The sequence below is a fragment of the Lepidochelys kempii genome, chromosome 6, assembly GCF_965140285.1.
Source record: "Lepidochelys kempii isolate rLepKem1 chromosome 6, rLepKem1.hap1, whole genome shotgun sequence".
Classification (NCBI taxonomy): domain Eukaryota; kingdom Metazoa; phylum Chordata; order Testudines; family Cheloniidae; genus Lepidochelys; species Lepidochelys kempii.
The window spans coordinates 84,259,830-84,275,179 of record NC_136385.1 but is presented as its reverse complement, the minus strand read 5'-3'; the positions used below and the strand labels follow the sequence as shown (position 1 = coordinate 84,275,179).

At 40.2% G+C, this 15,350-nt stretch overlaps 1 protein-coding gene across 6 annotated transcripts in view; it reads right to left on the bottom strand.

Moving 5' to 3' along the window:
* Positions 1-1,041: 1,041 nt before the first annotated feature.
* Positions 1,042-15,350, bottom strand: part of AP4S1 (adaptor related protein complex 4 subunit sigma 1) — a 36,955-nt gene continuing 22,646 nt past the window's right edge. For 2 of the 6 annotated variants that reach the window (XM_073348951.2, XM_073348950.2), the window contains exons 7-8: positions 13,417-13,428; positions 1,042-2,221 (exon numbers count right to left, since the gene is read on the bottom strand). In XM_073348951.2, coding sequence (XP_073205052.1) covers positions 2,093-2,221; positions 13,417-13,428 — 141 coding nt within the window. In that variant the 3' untranslated portion in view covers positions 1,042-2,092. The other 4 variants (XM_073348953.2, XM_073348956.2, XM_073348955.2 and 1 more) reach the window with 3 other exon arrangements.

Below are 15,350 nucleotides of genomic sequence, written 5' to 3'. Positions count from 1 at the left end.
CCAATTAGCACACGTGTTAATTGTCTCCCTTTTGGAGAAGAGCTTTCACAGGATTTTTTAAAGTGTTTTTTGTTTTTGTTAACTGTTTCCTCATTGGTTTAGAGGGCTTCTTCCTCAAAACTGCTACGCTCAGGTCCAGAAGTTTTTTAAGGGGGGTTTGAAGAACAACCCTTTTCCTCCCCCACCTCTCTTCTGAGAAGTGGCAGACACACAGTAGACCACAGGAACCCAGCTCACAGCTGGCGTGTGGGCAGCTTCCATGCAGAGATGGTTGAGCAGTCCCCACTGGTGTACTGAGACAGTTCAGCAGGCCTCCTGGAAGCTCCTTTCACCAAGTCCAGGGCAAAAATCAGTGGCATGGAGACAGGAGTAAGTAAGGAGTGAGGGTCAGACTATCTGACAGGGAGGGTGCTAGAATGAAAATTCTATGCAGCTGATTGTACTTTTACCATTACCAAATGGCTGTCTGGTGTAAGAACCAATGGGACCTACCTTCAATATGATAATCTAAAAGGGAATGAAGATGGATAGTTTAAATATGGAGGTTTTCACCTCAATACCAGTCTGAACCTAGTTTACAGTACTAGGTGATTAGAAAATGAAAGTAATTACGAATTGAGTTCTTTAGGGACTTTTATGAAAGATGACGGACAGTTGTCCATGTCACAGTATTTCACTTAAAGACCAGTCATTGAGCTCTCTTTTACTGCTCCTAAAGATTTATAGATTAGTTTGGGTACATTTGGTCAGTACTAGGAAACTTACAAATCTGAGGCGCCTCTTCTGTAGATTTTATTCAAGACTTGGACAAGCAATGAATATAAAACATCTAATGGTAGGCTGAGGGTTGGGGGAAGAAAAGCTGTGATGATTGTGATCCCATTACTAACAATTGTGTGTGCTTCCCCAGCTGGCAGTTCTTTACACTGTGATGCTGCAGATGTGAAAGAATACTGATATTACCAACCAGAAACTGACGTGTAAGTGGAAAAAATACCATAGTGAAAAGGAGAACCTTTATTTTCAAGTTTATAAGCAAAATACTAAAACATTACACTAAGAAAATTAAACTACTAAAGGAGCAACTTCCTTTTGGGTATGATAAAGAACAATTAACCGTTGTTTTACCATTCTGATTCTTTTATTAACATCATAGAATTAAGTGTCCAAATAGTTTAGTTACAACTGCCATAGTATTCAGGAACCTTTATTACAGCCATCACTGCAGTATTTGAGTGAACACAAACTTGACACTCGGTTCTATACAAAAGCATATAGGATAAACCTGTTCTTGTGCAGACTGAACCTAGTAGAAGATTGGTCGTATCGGTACAGAAGCTCAAGAGCTTACAATACATACTTACGAAAACAAATTTGAATGATAATATGGTATAAAGTATTAAAGCAAGATCTGAAACAACTTTGGAATTATACTAATATTTTCTAACTCATCTTCTCCATCCCTTATTTCTGGAATGAAGGAGGTGAAGCCTGGTCCATACCTAAAACTTAAGTTGACCTAACTACATCACTCAGGGCTGTGCAATATAGTTAAGTCTAAACTCCACTGCAGACACAACTAGGTCCCGCCTCTCAAGTAGGTGGATTTACTACTGCAGCTGAAAGACCCTTTCTGTTGCTGTAGTAAATGTCTACAGTACAACGGCGTGTCTACAGCTGTGCTGCTGTAGCGCTTGTAATGTAAACGTACCCTGAGATGCATAGCCACAGACGTACAAGGCTTCATGAATATTTTTCCCTTAACAGAATTACAAATACTAAAACAAAATAGTTACTTTTTAGAAAGACAAGTGCTGTGTCAACTGACATTTGCCTCTTCGAAAAAGAAGTTCCTGTTGGTCCCTCCTCAGTCCCAATTTTTACCTTTACGTTGGCATGGCATATTTTGTTCTAGGGTTGGAGGAGAAAGGAAGAGGGAATATGCATTAGATTTCTTTGCTTTAGTATGTTCCAGCCAGTTGAAAATACTGCAAGATTTCACCTTCGGAAGTCTCAGAAAATAGCTGTAGGGATGTTTGTGAGGTTTTCAGAACGCTTTGTAAAATACGTTCTTCGGTAGACTTGTTTCTTTCTAGCTTTCTGCCACTTTGTCAAGAACAAATAGAGGTGCAAGAATTCTATTCTTGTTGGTTTCCCCAATGCAGCCATTTAACACCATTTCATCCAAAATTATATGCACTCGATCCAAGTTGAACATTATCTAGAAACATTTCAAGTTAAGTAATTTTTACTTAAGGTATTGAACAGTGTGAAGACTAATTCAGAAGAAAATCTTCACTGCCTTTGTCGCAAGCATTTAATGTTCTCAACCCTCTTCTCTGATTAAAACTTACAAGTGTGGGTATTTGTAAATCTGCACTTCGAGATTAGGTTAAATTTTTTTAGTAGCACGAATACCCATGTCAGACAATGTTTTTCACCTTATTGTGTTAGTCACATGTTGAAGTGTCAGTGGGAACGGATAACTGCAGTTGTCTCTCTTAGAGAAGATGAGGCACTGAAAGCGCAACATAATTTGAACAATTAATATCTGGACAAATTTTTTCGATAGGCTTGTCTGAGTTCACTGCCAGTTCACTGCTGGATTTTATGGAAAGAATAGTTTCTGCTTACTACAGATACAAAATGCAATCAGTAAGATACCACAAACTTGACTGTGACTATGAATAATGCTAAGGGTATGTCTACATTGCACCTGGGAGAGTCCCTCCCAGCTAGTGTAGACAGACACACTAGCTGTTCTTGAGTTAGCATCAAGGTTGCAGTGTGGATGTTGCAGAATGGGTGGTGGCACAGGCTAGCCATCTGAATACATAACGATCATGTTGCTAGTTTTAGTGTGGTGTTAGAACTAGTGCGGGAGAGGCATGCTCTCAGCTGCAGTGTAGACAGACCCTAAAAGCACATTTGTGTACTCTGCATTTCCATTAAACAAGATAATACTTAAGTCTGTTCACTTCTGACTGATACCAGCATTTTCAAGGCTGACCATTGTGTATTTTTTTTCCCCCTCCCGTAACACCACTTATTTGGCCTAATGGAAAAATCAAGTTTCAAACTTGTCTAGTTTTATAAGCTGATATGTTATTAGTCTATTGTAATTTACACAGAGGATAGCTAAGAGTGATTTCATTAATTTACACTCCTTTGTTAAGGAATAGAATTTAATAAAGGTTTCATTTTTAAAATGATTTTAAATGTACTTAGCACCTTCAAGATTTGCCTAGTGAAATGAGGCAGCTGAAAGGCAAAAATCTGAAACTATACAAATGTGTGTCCTTTTGAGCCATATGAAACTCCTCCATTAACGTATCTTAACTGCTTTGGCCTTGGCAAATAAATAAGTTTTATACCAGCAAAAAAGTGTTCTAAACACACCAGTATTCATTGAACAAATGTGATGTGAGAAAAGTGGGGGTTAAGTAAAACACGTCCTGCTTTTCCTATTTATCTCTATTCTGTTAAATAGAAATTGACATTAAAAACTACTTGGTATCATGGCTGTCTCCATGATTCAGCACAATCTACAGGGGAAGAAGTTAAACCTCTCTTCTGCCTTGTCCCCACCTCTTGCTGCTCTTCAGTCTTTCCCTCTGCTCAACAGATCAATCACAGTTTCAGCTTCACTCCTTGTAGTTCTTGGCTGTATGTTGGGGATTCTGTTTATTGCAGTGGAGCCAGAAAGAAACTTCACATTCCAATTTGCAAACACATCTTTCAACAGTTTGGGGATGGTGGTTTTTTTTGTTTGGTTTGGTTTTTTGCACCTTCACTACTGCCTCCTGGAACTTGCTTGCCATGAATGTTGTTTGATAGTATGGCATGACCTCAGAAAGACAGGTGGTCAGATTTAGTTCTATTACTCTGCATTCACACTAGTGGAACTCCACTGTCTGTGTACTCGTTCTGGCCCAAGTTTTCAAAGCTACTTAGGGTATGTCTATACTAAAAATGCTACAGCAGCACAGCTGTAGTGCTTCAGTGAAGACACTCTACAGTGATTGGAGGAATGCTGCTGCTGCTGTGGTTAATTCACCTCCCCTAGAGGCAGTACCTAGGACAATGGAAGAATTCTTCTGTCTACCTGGCACTACCTACAGTGGGGATTACGTTGGCATAATGACAATGACGTAGTCTCTCTGGGGGTGTGGATTTTTCACACCCCCACAGCGATGTAGCTATGCTTATGTAACTTTTCAGTGTGGACCAGGGGCGTGGATCAGCATTCACATCACACTCCCCATCACTACCAGTCCCAGGCCAGGGAAACTAATGATCCAAGCAGACAAAATTCGGTGATTAATCCTGGTCATGTGCCACTTGAGGCACATTGTGCATACGCTAAGAAATGTAGATTAGCCCTAAATCACTTAGGTCTTGCAGGCGAGTGGAGCAACACCTACATACCTTTAAAATCTGGACCTCTGCATTTAATTTAGCCTATGCAGCTTGCAGGCTACAGAAGTTGTTGTAGCTGGCTCTCCATATGATACTTTTCAAAGAATGTCACTACCTTGCAAGGAATATTTTAGTGTGGAAACAGTTACAGCATGAGTACAATAATTTGGAAATTTATGGAAAACAGAATTAGCCATTCTTAAGTTCCCATTCAGCATCACTACTGTGATGCAATGCTGTACGTGTAGGAAGGAGGGCCTATTAAATTCAGATATTAATCTACAGAGCTTCCATGAATAGTCCTAAAATGCCACTACAAACTTTTTAAATTTTAACTTTGTACCAAAGCCAAGTCATTTACACTGTCTGACAGAACTCTCATGGGAAAAACCCATCCAATCTTTAAAATAGCAAGACCCACACACAGAGCTCCTAGATCCAAAAATTTAACAGGGAAAATATCCCAAGTGAAACCAGGTACAGGAAGGAGAACTCACACTCTCTAGACCAGTTTCTCTGGATTACCCTTCCTGAAAATAACACACATCAGAGTGAGATCAGTGATTAATTTCTGAAAGTGTTTGTATTACCCCCTGATTTTCCAAACCCCAGGTGCCTTGTAGCAGGTTCGGTCACAGATAGCGTTAGAGAAGAAATTTCAGCTTGTTTCAAAATTAATGGCATTGACTTTCCCTTTTAAGTTAGCATTTTAAAAAAGCTAAAATATACTTAATGGCTAGAGGCACATTTTTGTTACAGGGAGTGAAGTGGTGTCAATCTTTCCACCTGTAACATGCTAGCCCCGCCCTGTGAGGCAACATTCCACAGCTACTCAGCCCTCATTCCACCAGCAGTTGTCTCACCTGTGGCCTGAATTTGGCTAGCAGCTACCATTCCAGAGAGATTGCACACCTTGATTCTGGTAAATCTCCAAGCTTCCTTTGCAATTCTGTTCCCACCTTATTTTCCCATGCTGCTCCTGGCAAACATTCAGCTTTAGACAATGAGCAATCTTGGCTCATTTCTCCTTTCCTGCAAGTCTCATGATGCCGGTCCTCTGCTGTTACATCCTTCTATACACACACTTAGACATTTCATTCTGACTGTACCCAGGCCACTGTGGGGACATCTGTCTATCATCTTCCTAGCTCTTCCATACCAGCAGCCCCCCTCCTGCTTGGCAAGAGACCCACACAACAGGGTGTAAATCATCCAACCTTTGGATGAATCCTGCAGCAAGAGTAGAAAGTAAATCTACCAGATCAACTAGTGTGGGGAAAGGCTGGGCAAGGTGTGTACTTTGACATCTAAATCTAGCTTAGCCTTTACTAAAGGGCCACTTCCAGTGATGTTCCTGCTCTATTGCGCATAAACGTCTGTGTAAAAGTCTTGTATTAGTAAGACTGCAGCTATGCATTCAAAGACTTAAAAAACCTGGGGAGAAGGGGAAATTTTGTTAATTTTAACATATAAATAAAGCTCTCTGATTTCAATGGAAGTTAGGAGCCTAAATACCTTTGGGGATCTGGGCCATAATGTGCTGATCTGAAGCACTCATAATAAATTATAGGTCGATATATATGCTGAGTTCCATGTATCCTAGCCTGTAGGGGAGGTGAGTTGTATGGGCCCTGGGAGCCCACCTGCCACCCTGGAGCGTCCCCGCCTACCCTGAGCAGCGGATGGCTGTCCCCCGCAGCTCCATGCTGCGCTGCCGCTGGCAACAAGGGAGCGGTGCTGCGGGCAGGCTGAGGCAGCTGCTGCACCTGCAGGGGAAGGAGGTGCATGGTAGCGAGGTACTCTGAGGGTGCGGGGCTTATCTTGGCTGGATCTCCTGAGCAGCAGCTTGGGGGAGGGGCTTGGGTGTGTGTCGTGTTGGGGAGGGCTCCCCCGCAACTTGCTGCTGCTGGTGGGGAGGGCTGGGGGGAGTTCTCCTTTCTGCTCCCCCCAACCCTGGGGCAGCCTGCCTGCTGCACCCCAAACTCCTCATCCCTGGCCCAGCCCCAAGCCCCACATCCAGCACCCAAACTCCCCCTCGCACATCCCTCCCTCCCGCAAACTTTTGCCCAGAGCCTGCACCCCAAACCTCCTCCCACACCCAAACTCCCTCCCAGAGCCTTAGGCAGGTGTGTGTGTGTGTGGGGGGGGGAGTTGGGACTTGAACCCATTCTGGGCACCACCAAAAATTATACAAATTTGCCAACGCTGCTAGCCTGCATGTTGAAGAAAAGACCATGCCAAGTATGTAGATACATATTAAGGTTGGTCTCTAGGTGCTGTGCAGGGTGTGACTTGGAGAGCTGCCTCTACAGAGGACCTACTCTCTTCCTTTCTTCTTCTTGTACCTGGCATAAGCCCTATTAGTAAAACTGCACATAAATTAATCCCTTGTAAAAGTTACCTTGCAATAGTGGCACTTTCTAATCCTATTCATGAGTATTTATGGCACACATACTAAAATGAAATAAGTACAATAAATGATCTTGCTTTCCCTCTACCCCCATCACTTAACCATGCAGCAACAGCGAAATAAGCAGATATGCTTGCCATCTGGCTTTGAATTCTGGCGCATCAAGATGCGGTGCAAATGTATTTATCAAAGAGAATATTTTCTCCTTCACAAGGTGGCACCATTTAAAGTATCTGAGGGTTTTCTTTGATTTGAAGATAGGGGAATGGGTGCACGTGGTCTAAATTGGCAATGAGGAGAAGCCAGTATCTTATGAGCAGCCAGGTTTCCCAGGAACACTAGCAAGTGATCTGCAGACCACAGCTTGAGTACTTAGGTGACAGACAATTTGCCTCTAAGTAACTGATGTACAACATAGATTTCCTTCATGGCCATTCATTTTCAACCACAAGTTAGATTCACTATTTTTGCTGGGATTCACAAGGGGGACTGAAGCACCTAATTGCTACTTTAGGTGCTTATGTCTATCATTTAGGCACCACTGCCACTCTCAAAACCCCAAATTCAAGTCCCTGCATTATATCAGGCAGAGTGGGAATTTGATTCCTGGTCTCCACATCCTGGGTGAGTACCCTAAACCACTGGGCTAAAGGTGGTTGGTGGTGGGGAGGGAGACTCCTGCTCCTCAGTTTTTCTTGACAAATGGCTGACTTGACCTCAGCACCTAACTCCAGGAGAGGGTTCCTGGCTCTGAATCCCAAGTGGAGGGAGGTGCCTCCTCCCAGCCCATACTTACGTACCTAGGCCCAGATCCACAGGCTCCTAACTTACACTGATTTCAAAGGAAGTTAGGTGCCTAAACACCTGTGTGAATCTGGCCTCTAACTCCTTTTGAGTGGCCCCACTCCACCGCATTTCCTACTGGCTAGCGTAGGTACCTCCCTGCTCAATGTGTTGGCTTTTGTGGATCCCATTCGTAGGTGCCTAACTTCCCAGGCGTTGTGCAGGGAGTCTGGTCACCTCGCTCAGGATTGCGAATTCTACTAGGCGCCAAGGCACCTAAATGTTAGGCACTGAAGTGCTCAAGTCCCCCTTGTGAATCCCACCCCTATAATCCTCTAACATCTCACTACTTGACTTTATCATTACGAATGATCATTCTTATTAAGTAACTTCTGGACTATCTACTGGCCTGGAAATTTCAGTCACTGAAAGCACTTTATGCTTCCTGAACATCTCTGCCTCAGGAGGCTATATTAAAATCATTACATCTCTGCTATTAAGTAGGAGACTGACTGTACTTGTAAATTCCAGAACATTTGTCTGATCCTGATGTTAGAGCACTAACAGTTGGCTCCTCCTCGGATTATACATTCTGGATGGAGGGTTGAAAACTGACTGATCACAGTCAAGGTGAAAGTCTGGTGGGAGAGCCTTTAGCTGGTTCAATACATCATGATCCTGGAGAGGACTTCTCTCTTATTGTGATAATTATTTGAAATTAATACTACTAGGTTTCCATTTTATCCAATTCTTTTACAGTGTAAATTCAAGTATATACTTATAAACATTGAGCCTGAACTATTCATTGAACCAACACTGTAACATTATAATTTTCCTCCTGATTACTTAAAATTGCCCAAACTTAAAGTTTGAAACTGCTACTTTGGTGGACATTAAAGTGTCTGATGGATTCAGCTGGGAAATTCCCTATATCAGTGTTTTTCAGTTGTCCCAGACATAAACAGTAGGCTAATCACAATGGGACTCAATGATTTTCTTAACTCAGGAAATTGGTCTCCAGACTCTTGGTTCTCTGGGGATCCAGACAGAAACCTGAACATAAACATCTGTTTTTTTCACAGGCTAGTATCTGGTTCAGAACAAAGCTTGTTCTGTCAATTTAAACTGTAGAAAACCAACTTTTCTTAATTTTAACAACTCCTACACATAACAGCATCTAGTCTACACCAAACTGCTGTGATAACACTTTCAATTGTCACTTTCTTAATCCTTGTAGTGACTCATCACAGCCAGAAAGTGGCTTCTACGCCATCTGAACTGCAGCTGTTTAAGAGCTTAATAAAATTCAACCCATTTAAGCTCTGGTTCTGTGTATAAAAAATCAGAGATATTAACTCGCTAAACAGAAACATTTAATTATTAATGGTATTAACACTGTTGTCCATTTAAATGGTCCATCAGCACATCTGGTAGCAGTTGTTTTAAAAACATATTTAAAATATAGTTCTGGAAATATCATGATCTTTGCTTCATATGGATTCTTAATTATGTGCAGAATGACTAATTCCCAGACTAAAAGTGGAAACTTGTCTTAACCATTATCTAGACTCTTTACATATAAAAGTTGCTCTCAAAACAAATGGCTACTCAGAACTTAATAAAATAAAGTGGTTGTCTAAAATATCACCCTTTAATTGACTAGTGCCAATAGTTTTCATTGTTGCTATGTGCAATATGTTTAAAGCTGCGATCTTGCAACCACTTACTTGCACAAAAGTTTAGGCACATGAGTAACCCCCATGGAAATCAGCAATTGTGTTACTTGTGCTTAAAGTTAAGCAGGCACACACATAAATGTTTTCAGGAATGTGGCCTTGGAGAATATATTAAAACATTAATTTGATGGAAAATGCTGGTAAAAATATGACTAAATATATGTTCATACAGCCTGCCTCTTAACTTGTCTTATTTTAAATTTGGTAGGAAAAGCTTGGATCCCGCCCTTTGCTTTTAATGAAAGTTACACTGACTTTTCCTGTTAAGTTTACATTATTAAATATGATAACACTTTTGGGGCAGTAAACAACTTAAACCTTAGCATTAACTTGGAAGGTTCTTTTGCTTTCACATAGTTTTTTTGGCCTAGAGTAAAGTGTATATTGTTCTTTGTAGCAGAAACAGCAGGATTTTTACATCCATTCCCTTACAGTAGTTGATTGGTTAAGAGGCTGGAGGGCAGATTTGTGTGACACATACAGGCTTTTAGTTAGGACCAGGAATTAAGTTCTCTTGCAATATATAATCTCTACAGAGACTTGGAAACTGGAGTTATTGCTTGTGTTCAGATTGGAGGATAGTGGTTTCCTATGGATTGTTGCATATCTTCTTTTAGCTGGGATTGCTGTAACAACATAGTTAGGTGCTCTAAATAGTATTAGTATTTAATTGTGGGTTTGCTAATTTATTGGGAATTTTTTTGCACTTAGTTTGGGTTTTCTTGGTCCTTGACCCCTTTTTTCAAAGATGTAGAGTGGGTTTGAGAGCAATTGGGGCTAAGGAACAGCAGGATAAATGGGTATAGACAGACTGTAGAATCTGGCAGAGATACAAGATACATGCTTCCATCAAGGCCGATTTCCCTGGATGAAGGTTACATCTAAGGAACTGCAACTTGCCTTTTTTCAGACTGGGGTAGAGTCTTTTATAGATTGTGGGGCTTTCGCAATATTTAAGAATAATTACAAGTACTAAATTGGATTACTTAATTCTTTGCCCCAAATTTTAAATCGTTAAAACTGCAGGAAGAGATGCGGGGGAGGGACAGCTCAGTGGTTTGAGCATTGGCCTGCTAAACTCATGGTTGTGAGTTCAATCCTTGAGGGGGCCATTTAGGGATCTGGGGCAAAAATTGGGGATTCGCCCTGCTTTGAGCTGGGGGTTGGACTAGATGACCTCCTGAGGTCCCTTCCAAACCTGCTATTCTATAAGATGCAAATAAAGTGTGCTATTGTTCCCATTGTTATATAAAACGGGCAGTCTGACAGCATTAACGCTGCGAATGGAAACGTCACTTTGCTTTTCCTGATTTTTTTTTTAAATTTGATTTTAAATGTGTAACCTTAATGTACCTTTAATGTATGCTTTACATTTTAATATGATAATTTAGCAGGACTTCCCAGCATTTACTAATAATGTGCTTTTGCAATATAGGATAATGTATGTGTCTCAGCTATAGAGTTCTACACTGCAGATTGGTGCTGCCATTTTCTTTCATATGTAGCTATTATACCAATATATAGATTGCTTGGAGTTAGGGACTCAATCAAACAATGCCTTCAATGGAAGGGTGTGGGTACTTAGCACCTCATGGAAAGGAGAGCTCTTAGTGAATTTGGAATATGTGGTAATCACCATTCTGATTATTTTTCTTTGCAATTTTAAAATGTTTGTTGGATCATGTTATCGTCAGTTCTTTATTATCATCTTGTTTTCAACATTAAGTAGACATGATCACTTTTAAAACCAAATTCATGTGGATTTGTATACATCAGTGTTACCATAGAGACAGGAAATCATCACAGGCTCTAGCCGGATGCCCAGTCTATTAACACGATATATCTTGCATACGTGTTTGCTGCTACAGACATTCACATTGTATTTCTTCATCAGATATTTTGAATAAAACTGGAGTCAGCTCAGGCTACTTGGCAACAGAAATGATTTGTTCCCAGGCCGTGACTGTTATTTTACATGCTACAAATGGCATTTTGATGGAATAGTTTGCGCTGCAATAACAACTAAGACACGTGTAGTCCAAATGTTACACTGTTCTCTATTTATCTGCTATTTAAATTGCTATAAAAAATAAATGCTAATCTGAATGGTTCACATCACCATCACCACCACTTATATAGGCACATGTTCACACTTCACTCAGCATACTGAGGAATTTGCTTTTAGTGTTTTCTATACACTCTAGCCCACAAAGGTTCTTCCTTTCTCTAAATGAGACAGGAATTTTTTAGCTTGTAGGGAAAATGTTTTAAAATAAAACTGCTCCCCTCCAAAAAGAGTGTACTGGTGTACTACAAAATTAAAGATAAGAGGCCTAATACATCAGTGGAGATACACCAGACTTTGAATTTGGCCTAGTATAGTTGTACTAGCAAGATTTGAGAACCTTTTCTTAATATTATCAAATAAGATAATTTATATGCTCCCTAAATTCCATAAACCCCTCTTCAAATTTACAGGCAAGTCTATTAGGCTGGTTTACAATTGGAGATTTGACTCATTGCTGAAAATGATTTTCTCATGGGGTCTCTGAGAGAGGTGAAATGGGTTAAAGGGCTAGCACAGGATCTCAGCACACTGAACCAGTATTGAAAATCATCTTCAGTTTACACCAGAGTTCCCCTAAACTGTGTAATCACACACCCTGTTAAGTAATGCATGCAGCAGGTTGCCAGGTGCCAATCTCTCAGCTACTAACTGTGCCAACAGAGAGAGAGAGAGAGAGAGAGAGTGTGTGTAAAAATCTGATTAATCTTATCCATGCATTAGTCAGAAAATTCCTCAGTGTGAAAATTCTGACAAAAGGCACTTAGTATTCACAGGGATGGCACCACCCTAAATGATTTCGTGTTCAAATTTGGATAAATACATATACAAAATATAGCCATATTGGGGCATAAGTAGCCATTTGTATGTATAATTACCCAAATTGTACGCTTAGTCCCCAACTCAAAGCACTTATACACATAATTAAGTCCATCTCTCCTCAGCAAAGTACTTAAATAAGCACATGTTTAAGTACATACAAAAATGTAAGTGCACAATTGTCTGTGGACCTCAAGACTCCCCTTATGAAAACAGGATCCCATAAGGCAGATATTTCATCCACCAGTCTTTGGTTTCAATTTGGGGGAACTTTCCTGGTGTTAATTTATGTTCCATGAATGCAACACAGACAGTGTACTATTTTTTTTAATGCTACTAGATGAACCAGAGAGTTCCAGTGAAGTTCCCTAGCTTATGTGTAGATGGACATGCTTTTAAGAAGTTTTAGGAAAAAACTATATATGATGCCTTTTGCTGCCTTAGTAAAGAAGTGTAAGAAAAATAACAAAAAATAACATAACAAAAATGTTTCTATATTTTAGCTATATATTACTCCTTGAATAAGGCATCTAAGTAACATTCTGAGTAGTTGAGTGGAGGGTGGTTAAGTGTGTGCAAAGACCATGTCATTTCAATCATTGCTGCTGTCATGATCGATACCCAAGATTCCCCATCAAGGGCATACTCCTGTTCCCATTGATGGCAACAGCAAAACTCCCACTGACTTCTATAGAAGCAGGATCATCGTCTATGTTTAATCCTGTAATAGTGGTAACCTTTTTCTAATGTGGCCGAAGGCACTATGGTGATAAATACCTTGCCAATAACAAAGAAAGTTAAATTGATAAAAAATAGTGAAACAAAAAAGCAAACCAAAAAATAACCCGTCTCCCTTCTCTGTATCCAAACATGATTATACAGTTGTTCTTGGTAACTAAGCCCTGCATCTCATTTAACAAGTTACCTTCAGAAAAAAATTGCTCCACACCAGTATTGTCTTTATATTGCTACTGAGATTTTAAATAGAAGGTTCCTCATTAGCAGCTGCCGCCTTTGCTGCTGGACCCCAGGAGTGTGCTACTTACTCTAACTGCAATATTAATTTGTTAAATCATAACATGGTACTGCTTTATCTTGAATGTCTGCCAAGTAGTACTAGAAGGCAGTAAGAACAGGCATACAGAAAATGACAAATGGATTGGTGGTGATACTGGAAAGGATACATCTAATTCACTCTGGAAGAAAAAAGATAGGTGGGTATCAGTTTTAGTCAGATAAGGTGAATTATCATTTACCTCACCGTCATTACACATTACATACCACTTCTCCTTTGGATGAAAAAGGAAAGGCCTGTCAGAGCACAGATATAAAATTCCAAGACAGCTTGATTTTCTGTGGTGGTTTGTGCAGGTCGGTGCTCAGTGACATCATGCTCATTAATGTGGGATCTAAGTGCTTGTGATTTATTATCCTAGCCTTCATGACAAGTTAAGATTCTAAAGAATTTAATTTTTTATTGAAAAATTAAACTTCAAAGAATTAGGTTTGCCAAGCAATAAAACTTTCTGAACATCTGGCACAATGCAGTGCTGTTTTACTGAGTCTTAAGAAAGACAGCCTGAGACAATAACTGAGCTTAGGGATGTGGATGCAGCTGTGCTCCTGAGTCCCAGCAAAATGCTCTGTTCCAAGCAGTGGAGCTCTACGGTGTCATCTGTTCCCTCCTTGTTTCTCAGGGATTAAAATTCTGCCAGACACAGGTGGAACTTCCTGGAAGGGAGATGAAGTTGCACTGGGCTTCCTTATCCCTGGTTCTGGGTCCAATATTCTACCCTCGATTTTTATGCAAAAGTCCACTGACATAGTGAAAGTGTTGCTGTGGACTGCAGATATCATATGGCAGAAACTCGTAACTCTGGTTTATGGACCCTAAAGAAAACCATAATTCAGCCCTCTCCACTGAACGAGTTCAACATCCCCATTTAAAAAGTTTTTGTATATCACAATAAGCAAACTTCAGGTGACTGATCAATTCAATTTATACTTAAGATTTTTTTTTTTTTAAAAAACGTCACTGGGCACCAAGAGGCACATATTCCAAACAGTGTGCCTGGTTATATTTGTGTAGCTACCATCAAAATCAAGGAGAGTCCCAGAGTCAAATCCCATAGGTAGCTTTGAAAACCTGCTCCTGATTCTGTGAATGTTTTCTCTGGTACAGCAGCATAAGATCTGATATCTAAATTTAAGAATGGAAATTCCATGAGATAAAAAAATAGCACATGCAAGAATGTTTAAAACTCACAAACCTAAAAATATAAAGATGACAAAATGTCCCTCTAGAGCAAGACAGATGTTATTTTCTTTCCCACTGCTTTTTTTGCTTTGTTTTTCTCTTTGTGTTATCATCACAACTTAGAGTTCTGTGAGAATTATGTAAACAATGAGGAGTCTGGTTAGGGTGACCAGATAGAAAGTGTAAAAATTCAGGATGGGAGTGGCAATAGGTGCCTATATAAGAAAAAGCCCCCAAAATCGGGACTGTCCATATAAAATTGGGACATCTGGTTACCCTAAGTCTGGTCGCACCTTAAAGACTAGAAGAAGTGGGGTTTTTTTTACCCACGAAAGCTTATGCCCAAATAAATCTGTTAGTTTTTAAGGTGCCACCAGACTCCGTGTTGTTTTTGTGGATACAGACTAACACGGCTACCCCTCGGCTACTAGAAACTCAGCATAATTTAGTACAGTACAGATTTATTCCCTTGGCTCTGGGGTTCCACCAGAACCTCTAGCTGGAATTATAGGCCTGTTATTCAGTGGCCTGCTATTTATTATACGCGTTATATGCTATTAAAAACAGAACTATGGTATGTGATTTCTCCAACCCACCCCTCTTTTTAGTTCTCCAAATTTTAAACCCCAACTGCTTTGAGTAATGCCAGGTTCTGTAGCATGATGTAATCAGTAAATTGCTAATAATTGTCAGCTTTTAGCCTATATACATGTACAAGAAACGGATGTGCAGCATCCATTAAATGTGGTAGATTCACAAGGTACTAGAGAATATTTGTGCTAAGGCAGACAGACTTTTACTATGTTAATACTGCCTCTACTTTCATTCACAGCTGAAAACATTAAAACTTGGGAAAAGGCT